The sequence below is a fragment of the Stegodyphus dumicola genome, chromosome 1 (genome assembly GCF_044657685.1).
Source record: "Stegodyphus dumicola isolate Sdum_Otavi_A_Nest chromosome 1, ASM4465768v1".
Taxonomy (NCBI): Eukaryota; Metazoa; Arthropoda; class Arachnida; order Araneae; family Eresidae; genus Stegodyphus; species Stegodyphus dumicola.
In genome coordinates, this window is record NC_140768.1 from 120,301,503 (window position 1) to 120,316,272 (window position 14,770).

General features: G+C 33.7%; 1 protein-coding gene across 9 annotated transcripts in view; it reads right to left on the bottom strand.

The window, feature by feature from the left end:
• LOC118189586 (uncharacterized) overlaps positions 1-14,770 on the bottom strand; it is a 180,175-nt gene that overhangs the window by 21,031 nt on the left and 144,374 nt on the right. For 6 of the 9 annotated variants that reach the window (XM_035360210.2, XM_035360212.2, XM_035360209.2 and 3 more), the window contains one exon: positions 5,414-7,204. In XM_035360210.2, the coding sequence (XP_035216101.1) occupies positions 5,414-7,204 (1,791 nt within the window). The remainder of the gene's footprint in view (positions 1-5,413; positions 7,205-14,770) is intronic. The other 3 variants (XM_035360211.2, XM_085819887.1, XM_035360214.2) reach the window with 1 other exon arrangement.

Below are 14,770 nucleotides of genomic sequence, written 5' to 3' on the forward strand. Positions count from 1 at the left end.
CCTTGCCAGAAAATATCAGACATAAAATTCCAATGGTCCGTGCCCACATTGGAGTACATGGCATGAAACACAGACAAAATTTCCAAGTTGGCTGCCATGGACGAATGTACACGGATACTGTACATGCCATGCAAAGTTGCACATGAAAGCGACCACTAGGAGCCTTTTAATGACAGTAGCAAAGTTCCTGGAACAAAAACGACAGCGTCAGGAGAGCATATAGTTAATTGCCTTCCCGAAATCAGAGATACTTAAGCAGCTGTACTTCTGGGCTAATACTATTCCTGACGAGACATGGTCCACACGAGTAACTTATTTCATACCGGCTTCCAGCGCAGTGCGTCGTATGTGGAGGGGTTGAAGATCTTCTCCACTACAATTCTGACTGCCCAGCAAAAAACAAGTGTTTATCACCTCCGCATTTCATTAGCTGAAAACCAATATATAGGGTGAATAACATTTGTTGCAACACATACGGGCTCAGACGTATCCAGAACTGCAATGAAACAGCTCTCGGAATTTCCAATCAACCAAATAACTAAACAGCACCCTGCTGCAGCAATCCAGAACCATCAACCCTGCTGCAGCAATCCAGAACCGTCAAAGTGATTGCACCAACCGCCACGTTGTTAAAGAAGAGAAAGAAAAGCCATGCATTTGAAAAATATACCACTGCATGTATTTTTAAGACAATGGTATATTGGTACATTAGAAATATTTTCAAATTATGCTCGAACTTGCATTTCGAGTGCAAATGTCAGTGCAAGAAAGTTTGTTCCGCAAAGCAGTCTTAAATTATTATGGCAACATGCCATCCAAAACGGCGTCAATTCAGGAAAACATTGTTGTTGTAAATTTAAAAATGTAAGAAGCACTTTCGGGAAAAACTATTTTTGAGCATGAAACGTCTGAATTTTTATCACTTATGTCTGACAAGGAAAATAAAAATACGCATTTTTTTCAATGAGTTTTAAATATTTACAAATAAAATAACGGTTTACATGAGCAGTTTCTCAGAAAAAAATATAATCAAGTGTATCTTTTCCCACCAGTTGAAGAATAAGAAATAATAGTATTACTGCATACCTTCCTCTTCAACCCCATTCTCTCTACGCAAGTTTTATCATGTGCAATAGAACTTTTTACTATTTTTCCTTCAATTCCGGAATTTTTACAAGCAGTATCTAAGAAGATATTGAATTTCAAAATTTTCATCGCCACAAACATCTCTCTAGCCGACTGCCGCCATGTTGCTGCTCCCAAAAACTAAGCTCACACCTGATTCGCCAGCTCGTGATCCCGACTAAAACTCAGCTCTCCCTCACCACTGCCACAGCCACTACATGGCGACACGTGCACGAATTCCTCGTCGACTTTTCTCTTTTAGCTGCTACCTGATGATTCTCTTATTTTTGGATCTACCTGAGGTTCCCTCAAAATCATGTCCTTCGAGAAATCTCTGATGTTACTGGGAAGTACTGCCTTTAAGCAGTAGAAACCCAGCAAACCACCTAAGTATCTTAGTATCTTAGAATTAATCTGTGCACTTAAACGACTATTAAAACTTAAGTCACCAAAACGAAAATGAGAACATAAATAAAATATTTTGGCCTACTTCCAACATAATGCAAATGGAAAATTTTTAAAATTTAATTATTCAATTAAGATCCTTTAAAGTGGATATTGATGTACTTTACAAGGCAAATCAATTCTTAAAGTAGAAAACATTTTTATTTACATTTAAGAAAAGAGATGTTTAAAAAAACAGCAAAGCAAATCCACAGCAAATTCAAAACAGACATCATGCTGTGAAAAAGTGCAAGAACTCTGCACTGAATAAAACATCATTTAAGTTTAAACAGTTCTAAAAACAAACAAACAACACATAGCAGTAGAAAATCAAAGCATGCAATATTATTAGAACTTATCAATTTCTGATAACTAAAGAAAAGATACGTAACACAGAAAATTACAGCAAGCGAAGTTCCGTCTTTCAAATAAGGTTATACAAGACAGAAAAACAGCAATATACTACAATATATTCAAATGGCCATGTAAGTAAATTAAGCGTTAACGTCTTTGAAAATTCTTAATAACATAATGGAATTGTCATACATGTCAACTCTTAATTATTTTGAGGAATTCCTATTACTTGATACATAATATTTACGATCAATGCTTAATTCAGAAACGGTTGCAATGTACTCTTTATAAACTTACAAATCAGGATAAAATACACCTGAGATATTTAGAATTAAAAAAAAAGCTATACCTATCATAAAAAATTCACATAAAGTTACAAATCACAATATTTATTATAGAATTACTACAGTCATAACATGAACTTCTTCCCTTCACTTTAAATTCCAAACGTTAAAATGAAGAAGTTTAATATATTCTTGAAAGATAATTAAAAATATACCGCAAGCCTTTAAAACTACAAATCCAAATAGGAGCGTTGGTATAATCCAAAATTTGCTGTGCATGGAAATGACAGAAATAAAAGCAGACATGTAAATGCGTAGACGTAATACAAGCAACTTACGCTAGTACATACACCTTGCAAATTGTTCTCGTGCACAAGGAATGTCTCGCTTAAGAACACAAACGAACCAGCAGTGTTAAGATTTTGCCGGGGGATGTAATGTAACATAAGAGAAGTGCATATTATTCTTCACAGAAGTTGGTATTCATACAGACCAGAACGAAACAAATATAGAATCGCTACATCATGAAGAGACCAAAAATACTTGCTTGTCACAGTACCGATCGAGAGCGCAGACATCTTGTGCGCACAGTTACCCCTTGATTGTACAGCCAAATCATAAGCGATTCTCAAGAATTTAGAATGTACTTGCTGCTCAACAATTAGTCTCTACACATACGGTTAGAGTTATCTACTGCGTGGGAAAATTTCTACAAAGTGCCCATTGCTTCAGATACATTGCACTGCACATTTGTGGCGTGTGGGGCTGCAGTCGAGCTTTGACTGTCACCGATAGAGTAAGGAATGAGCATGATATCATTGTTTAAGGGAATTTCTATCCTATCTGCAGCAACATGATGGTCGTCTCTGCACCAGCCTGTATCGAGGTAAGAAATTGAGTTAATCCAGCATTAATTATACGCATCGTCGCACCAGAGCAATTATATAACGATGTGACGGTGGATTCCGTATAGATTTGCGCTTACTGTGCATTCCCGGTATAATACTGAAATCTATCATTACATGTGTCAGGTACAAGGGTTTAATATTCGGTTGATCTTTACATTATGGTAACTTGGCGATTTTTTGGCGACCAACTCTCCTACAGCAACCCTCTATTTTTTTTCCCGCCGCCATTTTGTCTTCACGAAGTAAAGACATGTTTCTTTTCTTTTTATCTACTGAACACTTCTTCCAACAATCTACTAGCCGAATTACACTTATGCTAGAAATTTTATCTAACAAAACTGCTTAATCATGACAAATATTCACTGCAAAATTGGGAAAAAGTGCACAATACCATACTCCTTACGCGTTTTTCAAAATAACACATACACATAAACCATGTACACGCCGACTTATTTTTACTTAAAAAAACATCCCAGAATTGCACAAAAATGGCATTGCGCACACTCTTCACTATATCCATGTACACTGCTTTTTTCTCATAAATTAGAAAAATTTCAAGAAAATACATGACAATTTTCTCAATCTTTAAACCCGGTAAAAAGAACATATATGAAATTACCTGATCGCGAAAAAGTATATACCCTTTCCAAATATGAACATTTCCACATATAAAATAAATAAAATATCCAAAAACTTTTACCTCTAAATCATCTATTATATTATAAACGTCACCAACGAATTCATACCGCAAGCATTACAAATACTTAGTGTCAAATATTTAAATTATTTCCATGCACGTTTACTTCAACTAAAACGTATACCAAATTCCTACAAACATAAAATTCACAAAATAACTATCATTTAATTAAAATATAATTAAATTCAAAAACACTACTTAAAATATAAATAAGCACATACATTAAATTAATAAAAATTAGCTTACAATCCTAATTACTTTAAACTAAATCATTGCTAATAACAATTTTCCCAATAATACCAAATTACTTTACTTCCACCTTACATTTAGAACAATGCATAAAAATAATATCCTCAAATAATTAAAAATACTAACTTACCTAATCTTCTTGAGAATCTTGATTACGTGTCCGATAAACTTTTCTTATTTCTGTTTCAGGATCTTTAAAATCATACTTATAGTTCACAGCAAGGTACCAGGTAAAATAAATAACTTAATAAAACATCTTTACTTCTATCTCGCACAACCTTAAAGAAACACTTATTACTTCCCCTTTCAATCCCACTAAATACCCATTTCGAATTCACTTTAGTTAGGGCCATGGGATCCAAAAATTAAGGAACACTGTTTCACAGAATAAAGCCAAATACAAAATTTCCAGATTTTTTCCCGATTTCCCCCCTTTTCCGATTAAAGAACCGTAATTCGTCCATTAATATTACATGACATATCCCATGATCTCTCATTTCCCTCACACAAAATAATGCGTAATCGGAACTGAGTACTGCTCACATTATTACCAAAGTCCCAGGTAGTAACCTTTATCGCCTCCAAAATGTCGCCAAACTACCAGTTACCATATTCTAAAGATCAGTCTAATATTCCTTATTTTCAAGGCCTGCCAACAGCAATTACCAACAATTACACAGTCCGAGTACATGCAATATGAAGATCCAACAATATTCGAATGGACACCTAGTTACACCTCTTCTTCCACCCGTGGGCTATTAGTAGTTATCGAAAATAAAACTGTCGCCTAGTGAACATGTCTGCACAGTAATCGCAAAATGACTGGCACTCACAAACCACCAATGGCTATAGTTCGTAAACTGTTACAACGTGTCGAAATTGCTTAGACTGAAATATTGTAAACATTCATCCAATGGTTCTCCCTCTCTCTACGCCAGGGCATATAGCAGCAATTGTAGTTACTGAAATAGGGTTTTTTTTTTTTTTTTTTTTTTTTTTTTTAACGAGGCGTAACTTTTATTAATTTATTCTTTAAATTTTTTACATAATAAATATGGTCTTAATAGTTTTTGATAGTGTTGCATTTTTTAATGGCAATAATTTAACAACAACCAAATAGACATAAGTAGTCAGCAACATTAGAAAGTAATTTCATGAATAGGTTGTTAAATAACATCATATCTATCAAAGTACACGAACGAAAACTCTAAAGTTTCAGATACAGCAAGAATGTGTAAATGCCAAAAGATTATATCAAAATAATTATTAATAGTTTTCTCTTTAGAATATCAATTAATTAACATCAAAAAGAATTTAGTAATTCATACTCTTATATATGCATTAACACTCACCTGTAAAATTGATTCCTGAGCCTTTGATTGGATACCCTCCACAATGGACCCAGCAGAGTCTTTTCCTGTCTGAAGTACTGAAGTCTGTACTTGAGAAACAGCCTCTTTAGCAACAGTGGGAATTTGCTTTAGATCAGAGACAATATCTTGTGCTTTCGTCTTTACTTGCTCAATAGTATTCTGAGCTTGTTTTGGTACATCTTGCAAAGCTGAAAGAACTTCCTGAGACTTTTCTTGTACCCCAGTTAATACATTAGTCTGTGCACCACTTGCTAAGGCACCCAAGGCTAATTTAGGCATTACATTTTCGAAAGCTTCTGTGGACTTGACTTGCACTTCGTTTTCCTTTTCCTTAGCTGCATTCTGAACCTGAGAAAACACTTCGCTGGCATCGCTTTTTAATTTGTTTAGGCTTTCCTCGGCTTCTTGAGTTTTTGCTTGCAGCGTCAAATTTGCGCTAGTTATACAAGCTTCAGTCTTGCCTTTTACATCTTTGATTTTTGCCTCAGCTTCCTGAACACTGGATTTTAATTGAGATTCTGCCGAAGAAGCAAAGCCTACCGCTGCACTTTGAATACCTGAGATCTTATCTTCAGCTTTCATTTGCACTTGGAATGCAGCTTGTTCAGTTTTAGATTGCAATTCACGAGCTTTAGATTCAGCTTTCATTTGTAGCTGAATACTCGCAGTAGAAACGGCGCTTTCTGCTCTAGACTGGACATCTTGTGCTTTGCTCTCCAAATCGCGTGCTTTTGTTTGAAGCTGTGTAGTAACATTTGTAGCGCTCTTCTGAGCTTCAGATTGTACGTTCTTAATTGCCGACTCAGCTTCTTTTGCTTTCGTTTCAAGTTGACTTGTCACTTTAGACACATTTTCCTGTGCTTTTGCTTGGACGTTCTGAACTGCACTTTCAGCTTCACGAGCTTTGCTTTCCAACTGGGCTGTTGCGCTTGATACCGCTGCTTCAGCTTTGGATTGGGCGTTTTGAACTGCTGTCTCAGCTTTAGATTGTGCACTCTGAACTGCTGCTTCAGCTTCACGGGCTTTCTGATCAAGCTGGTTGGATACTTTCGATACAGTCTTTTCAGCTTTGGACTGAGCATTCTCAGCTTCTGATTGGACACGTGCGCTAATATCTGAAATACCTTGTTCAGCTTTTGATTTAAGATCTTCAGTAGCAGACTCGGCTTCATGAACTTTAGACTGAATTTGGGTGCGAGCTGATGCAACATTGTCCTCAGCTTTTTTTTGTATATCTTGTATTTTACTTTCAGCTTCTCGGGCTTTGGATTCTAATAAAGTACTAGTATCAGACACCACTTTCTGTGCTTGAGACTGCGCTTCTTTTGCTTTCGATTCGGCTTCCTGTACCTTGTTCTGTAATAGCGACTGCTCAGATGTTACAGACTTCTGAGCTTTTAACTGCGCTTCGCCCACTCCTGCTTTAATTTCATCTGCCTTGGATTGCAGCTCAGCGCTCGTTTTATTTGCTAAGTCTTGAGCTTTAGATCGTGCATCGTTCACTGCTTGTTCTGCTTTATTTTGAATTTCAGTGGCAGTATCTTTGGCAGCTTTCTCAGCATCTGACTTTGCTTTATGCAGTTCTGCATCAGCTTCTTGTACCTTTCCTTCTACCTCAGACTTCAAATTAGAAACATTTTTCTCAGCTTCTTTCTGAGCCTTTTCAATTTCTGAAGTAACACCCGATACAGTTTCATCGACTTTCGATTGCAAATCCTTCGAAGTTTTTGCGAATGACGAAGTGAAACTGGAGGTAAGTGAACTCTTCTTCTATGACAAAAAAAAAGTAAGCTATTTTTATTAATCATAAAAACATACATTCATTTACGAAATTAATAAAATCTTTGCAACAATTTAAGTAGCATTTTTTATAAATGAAGAATCTGATAAACGAGTATGATTCCTAAACAATATCTTAGTACAAATATCAAATTCAAGCATAATAAAAGCAGCTGAGTTTATTATAAACATAACACTTTCAGACAAATGCTAAAACCTAAATTCCGCTGAAATAATTTTAAAGGATATTTTTAAATGTGATAAACTATTTACTAAGTACTAAACATTCAACAGTGTAATAACGTAAAAAAACTGCGAGACCTTGTTAGTTGGAATCATTTAGATCTGAAATGAATATTTGGTTGGTTTGCTGTCGCACTTCTCACTCTTTCGTGTAAGTGTTAAGAAGATTTCAGAGGCATAGGCAGTCCACATAATTTCTTCATGGAAAACAAGATACGCAAATTATTCATTTCAAATACCAAGGGAAGATAAATGAAAAACAAAATTCTGGCGAAATTGACTAGAATACAGCCGCAGTCTGTTTGTAAAATGTTTAATTACTACACCAATTTCTGGTTGCACTGAAGAAGTATGTTACAATAATTACTAATCAGTGATCAGTGCCGGATTTGCGTATAAACTACAGCTTAGAGCCCGCACTTTTTTGGAGCCCCCTTCACAAATTGTACTATATCCCGTATTAAGGGAAAAAAAAAAAAAAAAAAGAGAAGAGGGCCCCATATCTCAAATAGCTTAGAATCTCGTCAAATCTAAATCCGGTCCTGTCAGTGATACTTATAATATATAGAAACAATACTATGTAAAGCAATTACATGAATGCTATGCAACATTAAAGCTATACGATAATTTTCCAATCTAAATTAACAGGATGCACATGATAAAATGCCTACAACAGTTTTCGGCTGATCTTTGGAATATGGTAACTGGTAGTTTGGCGACATTTTGGAGGCGATAAAGGTTACTACCTAGGACTTTGGTTATAATGTGAGAAGCACTCAGTTCCGATTACGCATTATTTTGTGTGAGGGAAATGAGAGATCATGAGATATTGCATGTGACATTAATGGACGAATTACAGTTGTTTAATCGGAAAAGGGGGGAAATCTGGAAATTCCGTATTTAGCTATATTCTGTGTTGTGTGAAACGTGACATTAATGGACGAATTACAGTTCTTTAATCGGAAAAGGGGGTTAATTTGGAAAAGCTTCATTGTGTGTTGTGTGAAATAGTGTTGATTAATTTTCGGATTGCATGGCGCTATGTAAAGTGAATTGTAAATTTTTAATGTGTTTATCTAATAATAATAATAAGTTGAGATTGTGTGAAAGGAAGGATATTACAAGTTTAAATGGCGGTGCAAGAAATAGGGTGAAAATGGACATTTTGTGAAAAGGAGTGAAAGGAAGGGTACGTGGTTTGCTGAAAGTAGTTTGAGTATAGGTGAAATTTTATTAATTTCTTATTACTTGGTAAATAGACTTCCAGTTGACTACTGGATTTAGGACTTGGAAATTAGCAGTAGTACTGCAGCGACGTAATGAAGATTCTGAAGAAGATTAGGTAAGTTCGTATTTTTAATCATTTGAGGATATTATTTTTATGCATTGTTCTAAATGTAAGGAGTAAATAAATTAAAATGGTATTATTTGAAAATTGTTATTAGCAATGATTTAGTTTAAAGTAACTAGGATTGTAATCTAATTTTTATTAATTTAATGTATGTGCTTATTTATATTTGAAGTAGTGTTTTTTAATTTAATTATATTTTAATTTAATAATCGTGATTTTGTGAGTTATATGTTTGTAGTATTTTGGAATATGTTTGAGTAGTATACGTTGAGTATTTTCATGCATTTTCGTGAAATTTTTCTAATTTATGAGAAAAAAGCAATGTACATGGATATAGTGAAGAGTGTGCGCAATGCCATTTTTGTGCAATTCTGGGATGTTGTTTTAAGTAAAAATAATTCGACGTGTACATGGTTTAGTGATATTTTAATTAAATGATAGTTATTTTGTGAATTTTATGTTTGTAGGAATTTGGTATACGTTTTAGTTGAAGTAAACGTGCATGGAAATAATTTAAATATTTGACACTAAGTATTTGTAATGTTTGCGGTATGAATTCGTTGGTGACGTTTATAATATAATAGATAATTTAGAGGTAAACGTTTTTAGATATTTTATTTATTTTATACGTGGAAATGTTCATATTTGGAAAGGGTATATACTTTTTCGCGATAAGGTAATTTCATATATGTTCTTTATATCGGGTTTAAAGATTCAGAAAATTTTCATGCATTTTCGTGAAATTTTTCTAATTTGTGAGAAAAAAGCAGTGTACATGGATATAGTGAAGAGCGTGCGCAATGCCATTTTTGTGCAATTCTGGGATGTTTAAGTAAAAATAAGTCGACGTGTACATGGTTTATGTGTATGTGTTATTGTGAAAAACGCGCAAGGAGTTTGCGATTGTGCACTTTTTCCCAATTTTGCAGTGAATATTTGTCATGATTAAGCAGTTTTGTTAGATAAACTTTCTAGTATAAGTGTAATTTGGCTAGTAGATTGTTGGAAAAAGTGTTCAGTAAATAAAAAGAAAAGAAACATGTCTTTACTTCGTGAAGACAAAATGGCGGCGGAAAAAAAAATAGAGGGTTGCTGTAGCAGAGTTGGTCGCCAAATGTTCGCCAAGAGATCGCCAAGTTACCATAATCCAAAGATCAACCCAGTTTTCAAACTATGCACATTAAATAAAAGTGCATTATTTATACTGATCAATATTGATCTGTCTTATACTTTTTTATACGTATTGCTTTGTTGGCACTTTTAAGGATTGACAAACTTAAGTTTCGATTATAAAACTTATGAAATTCATACAGTCGCTCAAACAATTGAGGATACACCTTACTTTTACGTGATAAATCCAACTTTCAATCGAAATAACACATTAACTAGAAGTGCAAACGTACTTTTATTCTCAGACATAACAAAAGGTTTAATTAACAGTAAAAATAAAAGAAAAATCAACGACAAAATTCTAAAATAAAAATTCTCAGAGGCATTTCAAATAAACATAAGCAGATTTTTACCTAAAAAAAATTGAGGATACACCAATGAAATTTTTGTTTAACTACCACTAGATTTTTTTTCTGCTTGCTACTATCATAATCTAAGTTTGGGCAATTTTATCTTAATCTTTTTCGACTGTTATTTTTGTCTTTTGAAGTTGGTTATGTGAATTTAAAGTCGCAAGTTTAAATTGAAAATGGCTCCTCGGAGAGAGACCAGTATTGATGTAAGAAAATTTATTAAGGTTATTTAAGAAAGGAAAATCTTATCGTGAAATAGCTGAAATTGTCGGTAGAAGCCACTCGCGTGTACAGAAAATCATTGGAAGATTTAAAACCGATGGATTAATTGAAAATAAAAGTGGAAGAGGAAGGAAAAGTATTCTGAGTTATGTAGCCAAAAGGAAAATTTTGAAAGATATCAAGATTGAGTGCAGTCAAACTAGCTGCAGAAACTTCTCGAATAATGTGCAAAAGTGTAAGTGCTGAAACTGTGAGAAATGTGATTAGACATGCTGGATACAGCAGTCGAGTAGCTAGAAAGAAACCATTTATAAGCTTACAAAATCAGAAAAAGCGTTTGGAGTTTGTAAAAACTCATCAATTGAAGACAGATAACTTTTGGAAGAAAGTTATATTTAGTGATGAAAGTAAATTCAACATTTTTTGATGGTGATGGTCGTCGCACCGTTTGGAGAAAGCAGAACACCGGTTTGGATCCAAAAAATTTACGTCCTACAGTTAAACATGGTGCTGGCTCCGTCATGGTTTGGGGTTGTATGGCTTCAAATGGGGTAAGAAATTTAGTTTTTATAGATGGAATAATGGATCATAAGCTTTATATAGATATACTCCAACACAATATTAAAGAAAGCTAAAAAAAATTGGGTTTAGATGGAAATTTTATATTCCAGCACGACAACGACCCCAAACACACGGCACATAATGTCAAAATGTGGTGTCTTTTTCATTGTAAACAGCAATTGAAAACACCACCACAGTCCCCTGACATCAATGTCATAGAAAATTTGTGAACCACACTAGAAACAGCGGTCCCAAAACACCAAATTAGGAACAAAGCCTATTTAAAGCAAGTTTACAAGAAGAATGGGATAAATTAGGAACAAAGCCTAAGAAGAATGGGATAAATTATCTCCAGATACCACCAAAAAATTGGTCGAATCAGTACCAAGACGTTTGGAGGACATTATAAAAGCCAAAGGACATGCAACCAAATATTGACACTGTCTTTATATGTAATACATCACAAAAATTTCATTGGTGTATCCTTAATATTTTAGGTAAAGATCTGCCTATGTTTATATGTTTATTTCAAATACTAGTGAAATTTTTAATTTTAGATATTTTTTGTTGATTTTCGCTATTTTTACTGTAAATTAACCCTTTTGTTTACGTGTGAAAATAAAAACACGTTTTCTCTTCTAGCTAATGTGTTATTTCTATTGAAAGTTGAATTTATCAAGTGAAAGTAAGGTGTATCCTCAATTGTTTGAGCGACTGTAAGTGAAAATTTTGGGACTGCAAAGTGAGGTACTAAAAGTACTTGTATTTTCTATAATATTTGTTTTAACAGGAAAACTTGGAAAATGCTTTTTAATATATGTTTATTTTATACAATACATGTCTGAATACATGTATTTTATTTTATACAATAACTGTTTGAATACATGTGTTTTGAATGCATGTTTTATAAACTAAAAGTACTTGTATTTTCTATAATATTTGTTTTAACAGGAAACCTTTTGAAAATGCTTTTGAATACATGTTTATTACTAAAACACTGAAAGCTTAACTAAAATATACAAATTAATACACATCAATTTATTAATAGTAGCCTGAGGAGACTAGTCAGCTTTACGATTCTCGCGGAGGTATAAGAATAAACTTTAGAAAAATTAACATATACAAAATAAGAGGAAAAGAGCAATATAAAAAGAAACTGCAACAAAAGCAGACAAGCATGCCAAAAAAAAAAAAAAATTTCAAGCAATGCAGATGTGGGAAAAATTAGGCTGAAAATTAATCACTCAGTAGCATGCAGATGCGTTTCACACCTGCAAACCGGTTCTTAAGGTTTTAGTGTTCAATTCAATAACTTCGTGACGAAGAGATGGACCTATGACAGGAAAGATCAGGGTAGTCAACTAAATAAAAGCTATTTCCCTTGTTATTGATTGCTTGCCCAGGGTTAAGAATAACTATAAACCTTCACCCAGTTTGTGGCAGTGTTCCAAACGAAATTTCAACAATATACAAGGAAGAAGGAATTATCATTTCTTCTTTTTTTTCCTCATGGGGGTAGTAAAATATATAATAAAGATGCGTTTTCGTGCAAAGCAGTCATTATTTCGGATTATTTGTGCTTCGAAAATTAAAAATAGTTTCCATAAATCACTATTCAGAACATACCGTGTTTCATTAAAATTCGATACAGTAGTGTACCTTTCTATTTAAAGGTGAAAGGAAAAATAGGAATGTGCTGATTGCTTTATAAACTAATACGCTGTATCAACCGAATCAGTTCTGAGATAGGAGTTTTTAAGTAGTCAACATTTTCAGAATACTTAATTCTGTATTTAACAGTATAAATTTGATTTTTGTATTACTTGATTTTTACAACTTTAAAAAAACAACGCTATTTTATTAAAGGAATATGCTTTTTTCCTTGGAAATTACTAATGTAGTAATGTTTACTTTAAGTCACACGGTATTTCTGACGTTCTATCTGTGCTTCTCTTTTACTGTTTCATATACTCTGTCAGAATATAATATAAAACGATGTGGTTTTTAAAAAGGAGCGAGAATCTAGTCTAGGAGAAAGTTCTGGCAACCTCAGCTCACCATGCTCAAAATTATCTGGTAGTCTTTCACGTTGTTACTACCAGCTTGATGTGTTTGTATGAAAATAAAATGTTAGCAGTCGTAGAATAGAAGAGCCAGGTTGCTAAGCTTTAGACACTGGCTAGAAAGTACCTTGAATTAATGTGTTTGTCCAGTTGCAAGTTTTCTTAGTTCAATCATTTTAAATTTATTTTCTGTAAATTTAATTTTAAGTTCAAATAAATCCTTTGGGCCCACCAGCGGCCGAGCGGTAAAGTCGCTGAACACTGGTAGTTCGGTCCGAGGTTCGAATCCCGCGAACGGGCTGGCTGCATGGGCGTTTTCGTGGTTTTCCCCATGTGTAACGTGTATACGAGCCAGTTTCCCTTAGAAAGTCCTCCACGAAGGCATCCCTTCTCTTAGGCAGATAGCCCTCGAGGCTTTGCCATACTCACACACACGCAAATAAATCCTTTAGTTAGTCTTCAACTGGTCAGTGGTTCAATGTGGGCCAATTTTGTTTCTTAAAATGAAACAATTTCTTTTTTATCTAAACAAATATTTTATTTAGATTCAAAACAAATCTTTTAGTTTAAAATTTTTATTTATTAAAATATACACAAACAATAATAATAATGACGCAAAAAAATTCCAAATATATATATATATATATATATATATACATATGTTTGTATGTAAATAATTATAAACTATTTATTACATCCAATTACAGCACTTCACATGACGTTGCGATTTCGATAAATTTTGTAACCTTGGAGAAAAATTACTATAAGCAGTATTCATGCAAGAACTGCAGATGCTCGTATGTCGTCTGGTTCTTTTTTTAAGCAACTAATTTTCAGCTGTGGAGATAGCTTCACATACTGCATTCACAAAACAAAGGGATTATTCTTATTTAAAAAAATTCATAACTGAGGATATTTATCTTTAATTATTTTAAAATTAATTAGCTTCATTTTTTTAGATTTCTGGTGTGTTACTATCTTTATTTTTAATGGTAATAAAAATAATGTAAAGCCTGGCATTGAAATCTTAAATCATTCTTTAAATTCTTATTATAATAATTAAGGCCGTAATAACGTTAATTAATTTACGGGGAAAGGTATTTGCGGCCCACGTTAAACTGCTTTTGGGGCGCATGCAGAATACTGCTTTAGTTGTTTTACATTGTCAGCATTTCGATCACACGTAAGATCTCATGAGACGGATTAATTTTGAAATGATGCACTTTAGGAAAATGTTCAAATTAGGAAAGAAAGGGGAATGTCCAAATTAAAATGAAGAATATAAAGGGACTACTGCCAATTAAAATCAGAGATTTGCTTTCATACCTTACACATATATATTTAAAAGGCTGAATAATCTTGTTAAAAATGAAAAAAAGGTGCAAAATGACATTTTTTTGAGAAAGTAAGAAATACATTTCAACTAGGCAAGTAATAACCATGAGCCATTCAGACCTATTTATTTATGAAATAAGCTAGAAGAGTGCATCTCGTGCGGATGAGAGATCTACTGAGTTATTATCGTGGTTTCCTACCTAGAAACCATAGTGAACAATTTGGGCGATGTATTTTAATCCAGGTGCGTCAGCGGTGG